The following is an 18,026-nucleotide window of genomic DNA, read 5'->3' as shown; positions in this document are numbered from 1 at the left end:
GCTCCAATTAGGACTATTTTTAGTTCATTCGCGAGGGTTTTTTTTTGTTTGAAAACTCAAACAGATTGAAATGTAGAACATGAATCTAAAAACAGCTTCTATTTTGCTGGAATTTACAAACTTTTACTGTGAAAACTTTCAATTTGATTTTATCTAGTTTTGATATTATTCATTTTCTCTAAAATAATTCTAGCGGAAGGTTTACATTGATTTTCTTTTAATAAAAGTTCTTTTTATGGAACCTTTAAAATTCTGTTACTTTTACTCCTTTTATTCCTCAATTTAGAGATAAATTCAGATAGCTTTGCTTACAAGCAACCATCTGACTTCCTTTGACTTGGACCTTCTCAGAAATTGTCCTTTTCTCCACCTACTGGAGAACCCCATGAGACAATGAGGCAGAAAAGGGTTCTGGAGGCTCACAGAGAGTGCTATATGTCTCGGAATAATCAATGGAGTGTCTCGAGATTTATTCCATCCGTTCATCTCCAAACCCCTCCACAATCCTCAATCAATAGCTGTGAGAGAGATATAAATAAAAGCCCCATCACACAGCCAATATTCAGTATGCTGTGAGGCTATGAAGGTAATGGGAATTTTCCTATTACATATCCATGATATTTTCAAAATACATAATAACTCCCTTCCACAGGGGCTTACAAGCTCGGCTTCAAAGCACAATTCTCCCACATTAAGGGATGCAAAGAATTGACTTTTGATCCCAAAATCTGACAGAAAAACCCTCAAAGAAATTAATTATTCAAATTCTTTTGGACTTTTCATCCTTTGCGGATTTGTTTATTGAAAATTAATAGCCTGGGATTTCTTGTTTCTCTGATTAATGAATTTCGTGTAAAACTTTTGTAGGGCACGAGGGTGCGCTTCCCCGCATGAAATCGAAGAGAAATTCCCACAACGCCCTCGTTTTTATTACACGAGAGCTTTTGCAGAGAACATCGAGTGATACCACAGATGGAAGGGGAGTCATGTAGAGTGGCAAAACCACATACAATGCCTACAACCCCCAACCCCGTATTGGAGCTAAAGTGAAGGCATAAACATAGAGTAAGAAATTTGACCAGATGAGAGAGGTTTAGAGAAGTGGCTCGAATTGCAGCCATTCCAAAGGGATATGCTTTCATACGTCCAAAAAGCTTTTGATTAGGTTTATGGGGTTTACGGTTTCAAAAGCCTCAAAATTGTTTACATTTCAGTTAGATATTCTCGGTATGTACTTGTACAACGACGTGAATATGTCTCATGAGGTTTGTTTGATTTATTTAAATTAAAAGTCTTGAGTTTCCAGACTCAGTTTATTCAATAAACTTCTCATTAGATTGTTAATTAAATTAATTTTTAAAATTTTTGTAAGCTTTTAGTGGGTTTTCGAAATCATCTATCATTTTTCCCAATCCCGCAAGATATATTTTAAAATAATTGCAAAGAATAAATCAATAATCTTGCAAAGCTCTTTACCCACAATTTCAATTAAATCTCCCATTTGCACTTTCACCCGCTTTCACCCCCAACTCTTTAGGAATTTGATGGCAGTGTCACTCTTCGAACTCCGTCTATATTGAGTCTAATATAGAACACAGAGAGAGAGCAGCTACATGCGAGATTGAAAATATACAGTGTAGCATGATTGATTTTTCCTTGCCGGATGCTGCGACCAAGGGCCGACGGCCTAACATCCTTCGTAGACGTGCGGACGCGCAAAGGGGCTGGGTTTGTGGTGAAGAGGAAATTACATTTCTAGCCCTGAGATTCAACCAACCATATGTTAGCATTAAATTATTCAATTTCCCATTTTTTATTGAATTAATCAAAAGTCTGTGTACTTTGTGCTGTGCCACCCACCCTTGCAACAGCTGGTGTTTGCTTTTAGGGGAGCAATCACCTCCAATTTTTGCGCAATTTCGTGTACACCCCCAATTGGCCACCTGTTCAATCATTTCAACCACCCTCCTGTCCATTTTCACACATTTATTATTATTTTATTGTCACCACAGGCCTCCCCGTGGGACTGTAAGTTAACGCGGCAAATGGGGGATATTCCGCACATATCAACCCATCTAGTATGAAAAAAGAACCGAGGGTGACGAGCCCTAAATGGAGGGGTGGTGGTGGTATGGAAAGTTTGAAAGAAAAAAGCACAAAAATAGCACGTATGGAGAAAGTTTTGTGTCAGGAGAGGAAAAAACACACAGCATGGAAAATTGATGAGAAATTTATCGGTATAATTTTAGTGCTGTGGATTGTGGAGGCAAAAGGATACCAAATAGCCCCTCAAGCTCTTTTGGGAAAAGTTTAATTCACACAGCGCAAAAGATCGAAACTCTTAATCCCCCACAGCCCACGGCTGAAATCCTCATTAACTCATTTTGTTGCGTAGAACCCCAGTGGAGGCGCCCAGTACCACCCGGCGTCTCCACTGACTCACCAATTGCCCACGGGTTGACTTTCGAATTGTGACAAATTAATCGCAATTCATGGAATTCAATAATCATCATTCTCGGGGGTGGTAAAAATCCAACCAGAAATAGCGTACACATCCACGCCTACGCGACCACAGAAAAAAATAACCCCGTCGATTGTGCTGCAATCTCACGATGATACGCGCACATTCTCCTTCAATTTGGTCACAAAATACAACAAATAAAAAACCCATCATTCACTTTTTGCGCCCTTTTGAGCCTCCCTTGTGCAATGAATGTGGTTTCCCTTATTTTTTTTCTATTGCCTCATGAAGCCACCCTGTTGTAGTCCTAAGTTTTTCCAGACCCTAGTCTCATGGCTAGCGGGTGGAGGGAATGTGCGAGCTAAATGTCCTAGGCGGTGGATGTACGTGTGAGCGTCGTCCATCAGCACGCTCCGGTATGAGTCAGTCTCTCTCTGAGTTTCGTCGGGAGCGCATGTGGGGCATTTAGTTAGCCGTGCCCTACCGCTCAAATAGACTTTCTAGGTAGCCCAACTTAATTGGACTACATATCAGAAGTGGGATGAAGATCCCTAAAGAATCGCAGAAGTGAAACTGCGAGGTGTACGCGAGTGAAAAGTGAGAAATGTGGTGAAAAGTGTGGAAAAGCTGCGCAATCGACGGAGCGACAAGATGGCGGACGGCAAAATTCTCGGAAAGAGAATTTCTTCCTCATCTGGCAGCGAGGTTTCCGGCACCAGGCAGCCATCAAGGGCCCCAAAAGGGAAACTGTGAGTAGAAACGGGGGGTGTTCCGCCCCCCCGGGGCACGCGGAAGAGACCATCGCCGAAGGAAAAAGTGGCGGATGGGGTGCCCGTTGGTAAGAGAGAGAAAATAAATGGAAAAAAAAGAGAATTAAATACATGCGCATTTTCTTCATTTTCTTATGAAAAACTCTAATGTGTATATATATGTAAATGTTGCAACAAAATCTACCCCTGGGGTGTATGAGTGTGTGTGTGTGTGTGCATGAGAGATCTCTCCGACACGAATTATTTCCGATTGTTATTGATGACGTCACGTCAAACAGAAATTTCGAGAATTTATGGCAAAGTGACAAGTGGTTGCGCGGAATTTCTTATTTCTGGCTATTTTCTCAGAAAAAATATCGTGGTGATTGGTGAAAAACAAAGGTAATTCATGTGTTAAAGAGGATGACTAAGGGCAGAAAAATGCTGGATAGAGCCGCAAGAAGTGATAAACAAGCACAAAAAAAGGACAACATGTTTAGAGGTTATGTTGTTATTGTTTTTTTTTGAGCAAAAATGAGCGGATTTGCGAGCATTTGTCCACATTATTTACGCGAAGAACCTCATGTTAGTCAACCTCGAGCACCGGGGGTGCGAGATGTACCATCTTATGTACTAAATGTTGTTGTTTTGGGGTTTTCAGACAACAATGACTACTCCTCCGACTCAACGTCCACGGCTCACGGCGGTTGAAATGGAGGCTCTTATCCCTGCGTTCGAACCTGGACAGAAAAACGGGCTTCTTGCGGAAGAGTGGATCCGGAAAGTGGATGATGCCATCGTCCTTTTTGATATGGATGCCAAACAATCCTTGGTGGCTGCAGTGTTTCGGCTTAAAGGTGCCGCCAAGGATTGGTATGAAGGAAACCAAGAGAACATACGATCGTACAGTGACTTCAAGAAGGAGATTCTACTGAATTTTCCGGAGAAATTGTCCGTGGCCCAAATTCACCATGAACTGAGGATAAGAAAGCGAAAGAAAGAGGAATCAGTGGAGGAGTATTTTCACTCGGTGGTGAAGCAGGCCCGGAGGATTAACCTGCGGGATGACGATATCCGGGAATACCTCATCGAAGGAATTCCAAATGTGATGGTTAAAGGACTGTTGTTGTCTGCTCCGGCTGGAAATCTTCCAGGCTTTCTTAGCTACATGAAAAAGGTGGATAAAATTGTGACAAAGGATCGTGAGGAATCGAGTCCCTCAAGCAGCAAGAGTTCATCGGAGGATGGAAAGTATCATCCGGACTAGATGGTGAACAAAAAGAAAGAGACAGAAGATAGCTCTAGTGAGGCATCCCAAGAGGAAGAGACACACGAAGTGAACGTGGCAAAGGACAAGGAAGAAAAGGAAGATGTTGTGGAAACTTTTTGAAATAAAGCATTTGAAGTATTGACATCTTCTGAGTTCGATAGGTCGTGTCATTAGACTTTAGGTCTGGGGTTGTGTGTCCCCTTGTGTTATCCCATGAAGGCCCTGAATTAAAGAATCGAAATGAATTAAAATTCTCGTGGGGTTGGCCTCTTGTGAGAGGGTGTCGCTATCTTGGCACAAGCATTTTCCTTGGGAGGGTACTTGGAGTCACAGTAGCGGGGAATTATTCTTCTAATCGAGTTTGCTGCAGTAGTGGTGGGTTGGATAAAAGAAGATGATTCCGTGTTCAATGGCATTTACTGTGAATGTCGTTGGTGCTGGCAATTATGCCGTGTTATCCACATAATTGTGGGAAAGGTCCTGTGTCATACCATCCGTGGGTGGAGATTCACTGACCGTGGATCAGTAAACCTGATCGTGTAAGGACAGCCGAGCTGATGTGGGGAAAGAACGAACACCAAGGGTGAGGTGGCTGTGCTCCAAACGTGTGGACCAGCTACACTCATCGGTGACAAGGGACGTCACCACATCAGTATGGCCGAATGTAGTCCTAAGTTTTTCCAGACCCTAGTCTCATGGCTAGCGGGTGGAGGGAATGTGCGAGCTAAATGTCCTAGGCGGTGGATGTACGTGTGAGCGTCGTCCATCAGCACGCTCCGGTATGAGTCAGTCTCTCTCTGAGTTTCGTCGGGAGCGCATGTGGGGCATTTAGTTAGCCGTGCCCTACCGCTCAAATAGACTTTCTAGGTAGCCCAACTTAATTGGACTACACTGTGTATTTACTTCCTCCTTGTTGTTTATCTTGCCCAAGAGCCACTCAAGGGGAGATCGATTAATATACAACTCAAGGTACACACACACTCACATTGAAGGATTTCCCAGAAGAAAAGGAAGTTCTCAAAATAAGATGGATTGGTTGACTGGACCAGAGATTTTTATTATATAATTTTTCATTGAAAAAATCACTTTGAGAGATGATTTGCAGAAGTTTTTGTAATGAAAATGATTTATTTTCTCTCAATGACAGAAATATTTAATCAATTCTTTTTAATGAAAACCATAAGTTTTTGAATCTTTCTAGGCCTTTTAGACTAATAAAGATGATTTCATTGAAAGTTATAAGACTTATTAGATAAGCTAATTCGTAGTCTGCCAATTTCTTTTGAAGAGCTTTTTAGATTTCTTAAAGTCTTAAAATCTTTTCGATGGAATTTAGAATAAAATCCGAAATTTCTTACAACTCTCTAACAGCATAAACGCGTCTAAATTCTTCCACGCAAGAATTTTTTTCATTGATAAATTCAACATAAAAGTTCAATGAATAAAATATGGAGAAAAATTTTCGTGAAAAACCTCTAGTCCAGACAGAACTTCATGAATATATATCCCCCCTACATACGACAAAGCTTTCAGTTTTTGGCGGGGGAGCAAGATTTCTTTTGGGGCTTAGAGAAGCTTTATATAAAAGAGTGCTTGCTTGAAATATTCATCTTTGAATATTTTAGCCCACATAATTTCACCTCCTGCGCCTTGACATATCACGAAATACCCGGCAAAACAGGTGTCGCATGATTGAAAATTCAATAAACCACGGCATACATGTGATATCAATTTACCACTTTCAATATTTTATAAGGAAACATTCTTATAAATCTTTTAGATCGCATTCTTCAGCATTCTCTTGCTTTTTGAATCCTTTTGAAAAGCTTTTTGAATTGCGTTGCATTTTAAAAATTCATTTTTTTTTAATTTCTGTTTTGAAAGTTATAAAGAAAAGCTGCGATTGTATTTGAGCTTTTATTAAGAAATTGCCCCCAATTTCCCAAAGAAAATCAAGAAAATTCTCAAAAAATTTTATTAGAAATTCTCTAATTTTCAAAAGTTCAATATCAAAATTTCAAACAGAAATTTTTCAAGCAAAATTCGAAACGCAACCTTTTCCCGCAGAACTTACAAACCTTTTTTCAATCAACATTAATACTATGCTGCTGGATGAAATTACAAGCTACTTCCCGCCTCCGGAGCGCCACAAAAGATGCGTAATGGAAGAAACACCTCCACAAAACATCAATTACGACGTTCCAGCTATGGACACGCATGAATGGAAGCCTGGCAGATGTTTTCTGCCACCAAACCACCCCCGCATACGCGCCAGTTTTTTTTATTATTCTTTCAAATGAAAATGGAAGCTTTTTTTTGGGAAATATAATTTGATTGTTGTACTCACCGAGCCTAGGTTGTCGTATCCATATTTATTGGCAATCTCATGAGCCACCTCATTGTGCACGTTACGCTTGAAACGCACGAGGAAGGAGCTGGTGAAGACATCACCAGATGATGAGGAGACAGTCGCTGCGGTGAAAATGAGCCCCAGGAGGCACAGCCATGTCACTGGCATCGCCCACCAAACTGGACAGGTGAAAGCTCGCTGGTTAAAAAGCACGTCTCGCTAAGCTTGACAGCTGACTGTTGAATTCTGAGATGTAGAGACTTCTCAATTTGCGCCTCGCCCGAAATGCAAAAAAAAACACCTGGAAATGTCTCAGTGCCCACCAACTGAATTGCACACCTTCACACCTGCATCTTTCCCCCCTTTTCGTGCACTTTTGCCGCGCTGTGTGAGGGAAAAACGGTGGCGGAGCACTACTCTCTATTTCTCCTCCACAAACCACGAAAGCACACACGCAAAAAAAGCTCCCTTCCCGCGAATGTTCGACGCTCCCAAATAATTGAAAAAAGCTCAACAGTTCACACTGTGGGAGTCTCAATGGGGCTTCTCGAGTCCTGGCCTTTGGGCTTCTTGGCTGGAATGTGTGGTGGATGGTAAAGAGAAGAGGCCCAGCACACAGAAACTACACCGAACTTGTATCGATGGCGTGCCAGTTGTGACAGAAAGTCCGTGAATGGATTCTCTGCCGTCAACTTCGATCGGCTCGTCTTCTGGGGGAGAATGCTGGGGATGCGCAGGAGTGGCTGAAAACACCATCAAGAGCCCCCTCGGTACGCGCCACATTTCTCTGTGAGTGTGCTCAATGACGTCATTGCATGCCTAAGCTCACCAAATGATAATATTTGAATTTATACCCTTCGCATCAGGGCAGAACTCTATGCGAGCTTTCAAAGCTTTCTTCGTGAGAGGATGGGAAAATCCCTAACATATGGTGCGTTGAATATTCTTTTTCAATTTTATTTTTATTTTAAATACAGTCGTGATCGTGCAGTAGGACCGTCGTCAAAAAAAGTTCTCCGCGGTAAAACGGCTGCAGAATGAGGAATTTCGCATTCGCAGTGGGACAATTAGTACTATTGGAAAGGTAGGATACCAATTGTCCTACTACGAAGGCAAAATTCCTCATTTTGAAGCCGTTTTACCGCGGAGAAGTTTTTTTGACGACGGTCCTACTGCACGATCACGACTGTAACTTTATTCATTTTTTTTTTATAGATTATGGGATTTATTAAGCGGTTTAGACGACTCGAAACTATTTAAACTTTTATGAGTTTTGGGTTATTTAGAACAAATCCAAAGAGCTTTCTCTTTTTTCGTTAAATAAAATAATATTCTCAAATAAAAATTTAACTTTTAAGGACAAAAAATAGATTTCCAAGCTCCCTAAAAAGGATAGGATTCGATTGCAAAGAATGCTCCCATATGGAGTCAGTCAAATAAACCAAGTAATTTAGGGGATTCCTGGGGCCCTAATGCAACCCTGTTGGGTTAGAAAAAATATAGATTTTCCGTTGAGACAACAAATAAAAATAGCCATACAGGCACACAAAAGTTGTATGTGGAAGGTGTTGAGTCAGCCACACACTACAACCCGGCAATTAATGCGCAAGATCACCCTGAACTTTCGCGTCCCGACATGGGAAAATGCGGGGAAAATTGCGAATGCTCCGCCCTTGAAAGCTCTCACAATATTGTCCTCCCCTCCCCTCCCCCGCGGCCAGTAGACCGCGAAAAAAGGGGAGCCAGCTGGAGAGATAAAGCCCCATCAGTAGAGGATCCAACATTACATGTTGTGAATAGTTATTAAACATTTCTCAATCTTAAATCCCATCGAGTGTGATGCTTCTACGCGGGTACGTGTGTGCGATAAAGAATCGATGATAGCACATCGTAAAATAACCCTCCATCCCTGCCCCTTCTAAGCCGCCACAATTGCCCCCTCCATTTCTTTCAAGAAACACATTGAGAGAATAAAAAAATCATTTTTTTTAATCCCATTCATTGAGATTCGTATTTTACAGAAAAATATATGAATGTTTTTTTTTTACAGAGATTTGTAATAAAAAGAGACGAAGGAATGATTTTTCTTTACCTTTACTGCCACAAGAATGAACACAGATCTTTGAGAATATAACAAACCCTGAGATGATCATCTTTTATTTATATTCTTTTGCTGTAGAGAATTCTTCAGGAGACGCTGCTTTGCCTCCAGACGCTTTAGCTGAATCTCCCGCGCAGAACATCTTCCAGCAGCTGAAAAATTATGAATGAAAATGTTTCAGAATACTTCGCATGAATGCAAATTAGCTGTTAAACTTACAGGATGTGGAGGAGACAGATTCATTGCTCCCATTCCGGGACAAACTCTGTGCAGGTTCTCTGTTTGTCGTTGAATCCGTCGGCATGCTGTCGTACCTGAAGATTCCCTTTGAGACATTATTCTTCACATCGGGTTGTGTTTGCTTTTGCGCCGGCATCGTGGCGTGTCTCCCAAAGCTGGCATTGCGACTCGTTCCGGGCGCATCAAGAGGCATTTGCGACAGTATTTCATCAAAAGATGTATCATCCAGCCATTTAAGATCTTCATTCCGCGTTGTCATTTGAGATTTAGGTGGAACCTTTGCCACATCTGTCTTCTTCTCCTCTTCCGCAGTAAAGACAAACTCTTCTGATTCACCAGCTGCTCCCTTGTCAGGAGGGCCCTTTGGAACTGTGGCAGTTTTAGCTTCAACCTCCTTGGCAAGAGCCTCCAAATCACGATCGATGGCTGAGTCATCGAAGAGGAAGTCTCTATCGTCACGTGTTGCAGCACCTTTTGGCTTCTCAATTGTCTTCTCGCCATTCACGCAGAAGGTATCAGAGCCATCCAACACATACTTCACCATATCCGCCGTGGTCTCCACTTTGGATGTCGCAGATTTCTCCTTCTGTTCCACACTGGGTGATCCATTGGCCTCCGGGGCAAGCTCCGGGGATGTATCGAGAGTCATTAAATCCTCCCGGAACTTGAGGAATCCACCCGCGCCCCCTTCATCATTCTCCTTCGGCTGATTCTTTCCACTCTTCTTGGCAGTTTGAGATCTCAGCATTCGCTTTCCCTCTCCAACACTATCTTTCTGCACAACAACAATACTCCTCCGCGTCAGCCTTCGTTTCGCCAGGGGACTCTGCCGAGGACTCTCCCACTGCCACGCCACACCAGTTTGTTTGTACAGATCCTGCGACAATGCACGAATTGGCGAGGAAGCCAGTTGCGGTGAATTCCAGGCATTCCCATCCTTTCCAGTGGTAGAACTCACAGGTGTCGAGCAGTTGCGGTTCAAGAATTGATTCGTACTCGTCACCGAAGTCCCCGCCTGAGGACTTCCTGTAAAAAACAAATGAAATGTAAAGAAAAAACGAAATAAAAACATTCCGGGAAGCGTCTTACCCGTTGAGTCTGCTGAAAAACTAGATTTTCTCTTGAGCAACCGCTTCCTGCTCTTTGTCTTCGGCGTCTTTCCACTGTTCATGTCTCTCACATCAACCCTGCATTGGAATTTACATTAATTAACACGAATTATTTTGATTTTTAGATTATTTTTTAGCAAAAACACAAAACGCGCCGGAATTCTTCAAAACAATTATTTGAGGTTATGTTGGGTCTTTTTTGAAGATTTTGAATTTAACGATTTTTACATAAGTCCGTTGTGTCCTTAATCAATTTATTTTCGATAAATTCTTACACTCAAATTAAAATTATTATTAATTTAAATACGAAGTAAAAGATAAGTTTTCAATTATCCAGAGAGCTCAAAAATGTTTAGGCAATGATGGAGGAACTTGTAGAATAAAAAAAAAGTTTGATTTCATCAATTAATTAAATATTAAATAACTTTTATATCAATCAAGTCCTTATAAAATTTATTCTACGTACCTTTAGTATCTAATCTTGGTCCCAGGATCGCCATACAACCCAAGCTGTATGTAGAAATCACATGAAATGTTCCCCAACTAACAATAAAGAGAATAAACTTTCTGAAAATGCTCTGACCGCGTTTGACGCCAGTTGATCTCTGACTGATCTTTCTGGATTTCTCAATAAAATCTTTCGGCAACGATCTTAACGCTGAGAGACAAAAATTATGACGATGCGAGGAAATTGGAGACAAAAACGTATTTTATCACTTTATGAGAGCCCGAAAATGTTTATGCTACGTAAAGAAATTAAATAAATACTTGAAGTGTTGAGATAAGAAGAGCTGGATCATGTAACATAGCGGAATCGGATGTTTAGAGCGTTTGAAGCCAATGATCTGAAAGGCAATCAGCTTGAAAAAAAATAGCTCAATTTTTATCTAAATGTAGTGGAGACTGGCGAGAATTTTATTGCTATTCTACGACTTTTTCTTGATTTTCTAAAGAAAAATTAAATAAAATCATTTTCTCTTCATTTTACAATGTATTTCCTCAATATATTTGCACAAATAAAGAAAACTCAAAGGAGAATGGGTAGTAAAAGATGCTGAAGATTGTGAGTGAAAAATAATATAAGTAGTTAATAAATCCTTGATCTATCCCACTCCTTTAATCCTACTGAACTTCCAGCGTGACACTCGGTATGAGATGCCACGATAGCCAGAAGGCCAGGAGTGGCTGGAGGGCGGCAACCAGGAGGAGAAAATAGAGTTTTCTTTTGTGACCCAATGTCTGGTCGAATTGCTGTTGATTCCCGTACGGATCGTAGCCCCCGGGCACAGGAGCGGTCTGTGGATTTGACAGCACCTTCGCCTTTATGTTGCGTAGCTACGGAGGAATACAATTCAGGATTAGAAGCAGAAAAAAGGTTGAAAAGAAGGAATCTTCTTACCAAAAAGAAGGCAAGGGAGAAGCTACAGTAGGCGAGTGCAGCGTAGTATCCGGACCGGCGGAAGAGGATACTGACGAGGATGCAGAAATTGATGATGGTGTACTTGTAGCCGGAGAAGGCGAGCAGATCCAGTGTCTTGAGGGATGTCGAAATGTTGGCCACGTAGAGAGTCACAGAGTAGATGATGAGTTCAAAGATGCTGTAAGCCAAGGCGCTTGATGCCAGGATGCCCAGCTGTTCCGGCGAGAAACGATCCTGCATCCCTAAAATGCAAGAAAATCTTCACACTTCCTGACTAGAGAAGTAAATCAACAAAGAAAACTCACCCAGAGCGAGTCCAGCAAGCACAATGTACGTGATGTAGGCCATGGTTGGGATGTAGAGATCCGGAGCATTGACGTCATACCTCGGCTGCACCGGGCTGTCTTGGTCGTACTTCAGCGACCAATCCGTGTGGGTGAAGGGGAAGAAGAGGAGCCGCAGCTTATTGATGACGTACCTATTGTCCACGGCAAAGTAGTACTTGAGCCGCGTAACCGGGATATACTTTTCAAATTCCCGATTAACCAACTCCTTGCCCTGATCTGCAAGTCGCTGCCCATACTGCATTGCCATGTCCTGGACAATTGGTTGCTGCAACATGGAAAATTGCCCCGGAAAACCACCCGGTTGACCTCCTGGTGCCCCACCAAAGGGCATCTGCTGTGCCTGTGGCTGCTGACCCGGCGCAAAATTACCTCCTGGGTACTGGGAATAATTGCTCTGATTGATATTTTGGTCAAATCCATAATTCTGCTGCTGCTGCTGCGGCATTTGGAATTGCTGCTGTGGTGAAGGATTCTGCGGAGCATACGTGGGTGTACTTGTTGCCATTCCATACGGTTGCTGTGGAGTGGACATAAACTGCGGAGCACCCTGTAGGGGTGCAGCTGGACCCATTGCATTCGTATCGCTAACTCTCTTGGGTTTCCGGACACCGCTGGCTACAAGAAAAACATTCCCGAATGGAAAGTAGGGTTAGTTCCAATTGGAATTAGGCGAGTATTTCAGCAAACCAGCAAGATTCTACAAACACCTCAGGCACAGCACTCACAAAAAGGGGAAACTCTCTGCAGATTGGGGAGGGAAAGTGTCCAGGAAGAGCACAAAAACCATCCCAGGAAGGGAAGCAAAACAAGAAATTTCTTCACACGCACTCTACTTGCCAGTTTTCCTTACAATTTTCCAACTTACGCTGCCGGGCGCTAGCATTGGCGTTGTAGTTCATCCTGGACAAACTCTCCTGTGCCCTATTTTAGCTAATCTTTCAGAGTATTTCCGGTGAAATGCCTCAAAAAACTCAAAAACTACACATCACTAATTTTCAGTCAAAGCACCCATTAAAAATGATTTTGATCGTAGGATGGAATTTCTCCGTTGGACGTGCGTTGTGACATTTTTGAAAAATGTACAGTGCGGGAAAAGTGTTAAAATTCATTTTTAAGGATAAAACATTTTTTGGGCTTTCTTGGAAAAACTGTTGATGTTCCTGCTTCCTGAGCATGAAAAATCCAATTTTGCTGGAAAATTCGGAGGGAAATGCAAGAAAACTGCGAAAAACCCGCCATGTGAGCGAGACAGTAATAGTTGATGTATGAATCAGAAAATCTTTCTCACTTTCTCCTCAACCAACAGCAGCGCCAGAACTTGCAGCGGAGATTTTTTGGCGCAATTTACAAAAAATAAGATTTTTTATAAAAGGTCATCAAGAAATAAAATCATCGATTAAAAAAATGATAAAATAGTAAATCGGGAAAATTTCATAATTTATTTCACATAATGATGTATAAAAATTAATTTATTAATTCCATACACTATGCTACTCCATAAAAATGGAAGTTCTTTCTCTTTATCTGCATTAGAATTCGTCGTTAAAATTAAGGAATTATTTAGTTTTTTAAATAATTCCTTGCACATTTAGTTTAAATATAGACATTTTGTAGATTATTATTATTTAAAATCGTAATTTAACAATCTCAACACTTTGAGAGGAAATTTAATTAATTAAAATAATGCACCACGTCTCATATTGCAGAGTAAGTATTGTATGTAATTGTGTGTTTTTCATTCAACTTTTAGAGTTTTAAAGAAATGTAGCAATTATTTGAAGATAGGTTTATCTGGACATTCGTTGAGAGCCTCAAAAATAGTCTTCTTCTTTCAAAAAGTAGGTTTTATCTTTGATCTTTGTGTGTAAAATATTTAGCAGTGTGTTTTCCTAATGTCTGTTGAGGAAAGAAGAAAAAAAATAACTTTTTCCGTGAGACTTTAATTTTTTTAAATAGTTTTTTAGAATAAAAAATTGTATTGCATAATTTCTAAGGGACGGACAATATGCTTAGAATTCAAATCAATCTTTGTTAGGTAGATAGTTAATGATTTTATAGTGTTTTAATCCAATTAAATTCTTAAAAGATTATGTTGTAATAGGGTAAAGGTCTTACTCGCTCCAACGTTCTGTTTCTCTATACATGCGATTAATATTGTCTCGGAGGAGTTTCTCATCCTCCTTGCTCAGATTTGCAATTGTGCATTGCTTCCGTAGAAATTCAAGGCACAGCTGTTTGCTCAAACCAAAGGCGTGCATATTGCACGTGAATGTTCTGAAAGGAATTTTAAAAGGATCTCAAAATGGAAATCTTTAAAAAAATATATATAAAATGAAATTATTGCTCACCCTAATTGGCCAAAGGTGATATTTTGTTGAAATTTAACATCTTCAGTAATTTCAAAGAGATGATTTTTCTCCTCAAGCACATCCTCTTTGATATCCAGCTTAATTTCTTCATCAATCTCCTCATTTGTCGCGGAAGAAATTGATTGAGATCGATCTCTTTGGGGTGTTGCCGTATTCCTTCGTGTAGTACCATTTGATGAATCCTTCTGCGTTGTTGATGATCTCTTTGTCTGAGGCACGGGACGATGTGCTCGTTCACACTGAAGGGCGTCAAAAAAGGCGGCATTCCAGAAGCGCAAGGAATGCCAAATTGGTTGATCCCTCAAGTAGATGTAGAGATATTCTCTATAGGGCTCTATTCCTGGTACAGTAACTGTGAAAGAGCAACAAATAAAATTAATTAAATTAATAAAAGATTAAGCAGCAGCATAATTACGTACTGTCGTGGTAGAATGTAAAGCACATATTCATGAGACTTTTAGCCGGAGAAAAATCCTCACTTTCATGGCATTCAAAGAGGACAATCGCAAAGTACTGCACCAAGGAGTAGAAAGTCGTTTCATCCACCATCTTCGACTTTACACGTTGTGCATTAACAAGCCGAGAGAACCACAGACGTCCTGCCTCAGTTCTGGCCATTTGTCCAAACTCCGACTTCAATTCGAGACTTATTGCGCAGGAATTGTCAAAGAGCGCCGTGAGGAAGCGTCTCATAAATTCCAGGACCACCTCCTCTGATTGACTGTCGAGACTTATTGATGATGCCCACGATGGGACAGAATTCACGGATTCCGATCGCATCCACACCTTCAAATCCGACGACTCACAACTCCCACCACCACTTGGGAGGCATAAATCGTACTCACTTGTTGAGATACTACTCGCATCTGGCTTGAATCTCTCCTCCTCAATTGGGGTTACACGTTCACTGGGTGCCTGGATATCAATAGCAGGGTGAAATTGTTCATGAGTTGACTTCAAAACCTGACCACCATCTGCATTATTTGCTGCATCATCATTCTCCTCGTCGACATGAAGGGATTTCGAATCAATAGAGCAATTACTCATATCCGTGGAAATTGATGATGAAATTGCATGATGGTTCAGATCGGCCATATCGTGATTTTCAGCTGAAATTCCTGTTGAAAAATAATTAAAATTTTATTATAGATATTAAATAAGCAATAAAATTAGCCTCATAAAGCTCATGAATTTCGTAGGGAAGGTGTAGCCAATGCAGGTGTTTGGGTAGATTAAAAACAGTTCAAATTTTTCTTTTGGGGTCAAAAAATATTATTTTAAAGCAATTCATAAAAAAAATTAAAAAAGGGTTTTTTCAAACGTTAGAAAAGAAATGAAATATGTGTAGAATGTACAAAACGTTAGAAAAGAATCGTTAAACTTTGAAAATCAATTGTTAGAATGAATAAATAGAATAAATATTAAACGTTAGAAAAGAAATGATATTTAGAATGTAATTCAAACGTAAGAAAAAACGTCAAATTTTTTGAAAGTAACGTCAAAAACGACAAAAAATTAAGATGCTAAAAAAGTAACGTTTGAAAGGAAACGTCAAACTTTTAAAATAGAAAATCAATTGTTAGAAAAAATATGTCTAGCATTAAAATAAACGTTCAACATTAGAATAAACGTTAAACTTTAGAAAACAAACGCCAAATCATTGAAAAGAAAGGAAATTGTTAGAGACAAAAAAATCTTGCTTCAGAATAAACATCTATCGTTTTAATGTCAAACGTTAGAATTAACGACAAATAAAACGTTAAATCAATGTCGATCGTACTTAAAGAATAAACATCAAATCAACACAGAATAAGCGTCAAACGTTAAAAAAAACTTTGCCTGTTGGAACAAACAATAAACTTTTGAATAAGCGTTTATCTGTTAAGAAAAGTAAATTAGAGCGTCTGGCGTTTAGAAGTTTAGAAGGTAAAAAAGGAGTTTTCTCCGTCCGGTGAGCGCCAGAAAAGAGAGATTTTTTTTTATAAAGAAAATCCCAAGATTAGCCTAAAAGCTTTCGATGCGCTCTGCATCATCTTCAGTGAGTTATTTGGAAAAATTATAAAAATTGAATTAAAAAGAGGCACAGATTAACATTGTTCGGGGATGGTGAGTCTCTTTTCTCCTTTTTTACCTTCTGTTAAGAAAAGGAACGTCAAATGATCAAAAAGGATCATCAAGCGTAAGAAAAAAAATGTCAAACGTTAGAATTGCACATAGTCAATTTTTAATGTTCTTAAATTGCTTTAAAACACCCTAAACGAAATCACCCCACCCTCAAACAAAATCACCCCCTTTTTCAAAAGAATTTTGGTTTTTTATCCTTCTCTAGATAGAATCTTGAAATACTAACTTGGAATAATATTAGGATGTCTGTATCGTCCAGAGAGGATTTCTTCATGGGCACGTCTCTCCTTGACACGTCTTGCTTCAAAATCAATCATGTAGTCATCATAATCATCTTCCTCGTCTTCCTTTAATCCCGTTGAATCAGGTGGACTTGCTTTGGTCTTCTTTGGAATTGGCTGTGGTTTGAAGATATCGTACTCGTCTTCTGTCTCCCGAGAAGTCTCCGTGGATGAACTCAAACTCAATGCTTCAAGCTGCAAAATAAATTGTTTAATGTTAGTCCAACTTCCTTGACAAATAAGACTGTGAATAATTTTATTATTCTGTACTTTTTTAAAGCAACTTTCGCGTTCTATTTTATTTTTACACATAGCGTATATGATAAGGTATTTTGCATAATAAAGCACACATTTACATACCTTACTGGAAATACCATTAAAAATTTCATTGCTACTGCCAATTACTGATAAAAATTTTGATTTAATTATTCCAGGTGTACGACCCATGAGTTGCCTCATTTTCTGCACATCGCCATTCGTTTTCTGGGACGTTGATGGAAAATCAACCATTTCGCACAAATTGTCGCAGAAAAGCAGAATTATTTACGTAGAGGAATAAAAGGGGTTGATTTTCTCAAATTGCAATTGGTTCACTTCTTAATTTAACACACTTCACGCGAAGCATTTGGGGGAACACATTTATATCGATTTTAGGAGCACCTCTTTTTTTTTCGTGGTGGTACTGCCATAAAACTACCCTTTTGTGAGAGAGGAGCTTTAACACTACCCCTATATAATATTATTTGAATAAACTACACAATGTGGAGCCAATTCTCAAGGAGGAGCTTTCCTCAACAACACAAAACATTTTTTTTTAGCTTTTATATCACAGCACAAGCTTTTGCTTCTGTGTTTATTAAATTATGTATGTGTATAAAAAAAAACTATATATCACTTTTTCCACTAAACCATAGTGCAAGTAATTTGTCCTTGTAGTACATACAACTAGGATAAAAGGTCAATAATATTTTTCTGGAAGAGGAAACTAAATTTAAATAACTTTAAGCACCTTGTTTTCACCTACAACGAGAGAACTATTAAATCACTTTTGTGCTGCAAAAGGGTGGAAAATAGTTTCTTTTTTAAAGTGAAATGGATGTTAGAAGTAAAATTTGAGAGAAGAGAAATTCGGTCTTCACAGCTCTTGTGTTGCAGTCAAACTGAGAAATTTATTTTCTCTCTCAAAGTCGCGTCGTGGATTGCAG

The 18,026-nt window shown here is 39.9% G+C and overlaps 4 protein-coding genes across 6 annotated transcripts in view; all 4 read right to left on the bottom strand.

Moving 5' to 3' along the window:
- Positions 1-7,554, bottom strand: part of LOC129787173 (neuroendocrine convertase 2) — a 39,959-nt gene extending 32,405 nt beyond the window's left edge. Inside the window, exon 1 of the mRNA XM_055822532.1 lies at positions 6,828-7,554. Coding sequence (XP_055678507.1) covers positions 6,828-6,998 — 171 coding nt within the window. The 5' untranslated portion in view covers positions 6,999-7,554. The remainder of the gene's footprint in view (positions 1-6,827) is intronic.
- Positions 7,555-8,908: 1,354 nt separating this feature from the next.
- LOC129787172 (uncharacterized) lies at positions 8,909-10,470 on the bottom strand. The gene is made up of 3 exons (XM_055822531.1): positions 10,261-10,470; positions 9,151-10,197; positions 8,909-9,083 (listed from the first exon to the last, which is right to left on the bottom strand). Exons 1-3 carry the CDS (start codon positions 10,340-10,342, stop codon positions 8,980-8,982), a joined length of 1,233 nt encoding a protein of 410 aa, XP_055678506.1. The 5' UTR covers positions 10,343-10,470; the 3' UTR covers positions 8,909-8,979.
- A 781-nt stretch (positions 10,471-11,251) lies between these two features.
- On the bottom strand, positions 11,252-13,237 carry LOC129787171 (protein YIF1B-B). 2 transcript variants are annotated; one of them, XM_055822529.1, is made up of 4 exons: positions 12,898-13,237; positions 12,006-12,662; positions 11,680-11,942; positions 11,252-11,615 (listed from the first exon to the last, which is right to left on the bottom strand). In XM_055822529.1, the coding sequence occupies exons 1-4, from the start codon at positions 12,944-12,946 to the stop codon at positions 11,403-11,405; spliced, it is 1,182 nt and encodes a 393-aa protein (XP_055678504.1). In that variant the 5' UTR covers positions 12,947-13,237; the 3' UTR covers positions 11,252-11,402. The 2 variants fall into 2 exon arrangements, with proteins under 2 accessions (XP_055678504.1, XP_055678505.1); XM_055822530.1 differs by having other exon boundaries at positions 12,913-13,237.
- Positions 13,238-13,467: 230 nt separating this feature from the next.
- LOC129787166 (uncharacterized protein KIAA0513) lies at positions 13,468-17,910 on the bottom strand. Of its 2 annotated transcripts, XM_055822523.1 has the most exons (6): positions 17,182-17,910; positions 16,767-17,016; positions 14,836-15,534; positions 14,396-14,768; positions 14,163-14,321; positions 13,468-13,943 (listed from the first exon to the last, which is right to left on the bottom strand). In XM_055822523.1, exons 1-6 carry the CDS (start codon positions 17,329-17,331, stop codon positions 13,937-13,939), a joined length of 1,638 nt encoding a protein of 545 aa, XP_055678498.1. In that variant the 5' UTR covers positions 17,332-17,910; the 3' UTR covers positions 13,468-13,936. The 2 variants fall into 2 exon arrangements, with proteins under 2 accessions (XP_055678498.1, XP_055678497.1); XM_055822522.1 differs by having other exon boundaries at positions 16,767-17,491.
- Positions 17,911-18,026: the final 116 nt, after the last annotated feature.

This window comes from Lutzomyia longipalpis, chromosome 1 (assembly GCF_024334085.1).
Source record: "Lutzomyia longipalpis isolate SR_M1_2022 chromosome 1, ASM2433408v1".
In the NCBI taxonomy this organism is placed as follows: Eukaryota; Metazoa; Arthropoda; class Insecta; order Diptera; family Psychodidae; genus Lutzomyia; species Lutzomyia longipalpis.
The sequence above is the reverse complement of the archived record's forward strand: the minus strand, read 5'-3'. Positions and strand labels throughout refer to the sequence as shown.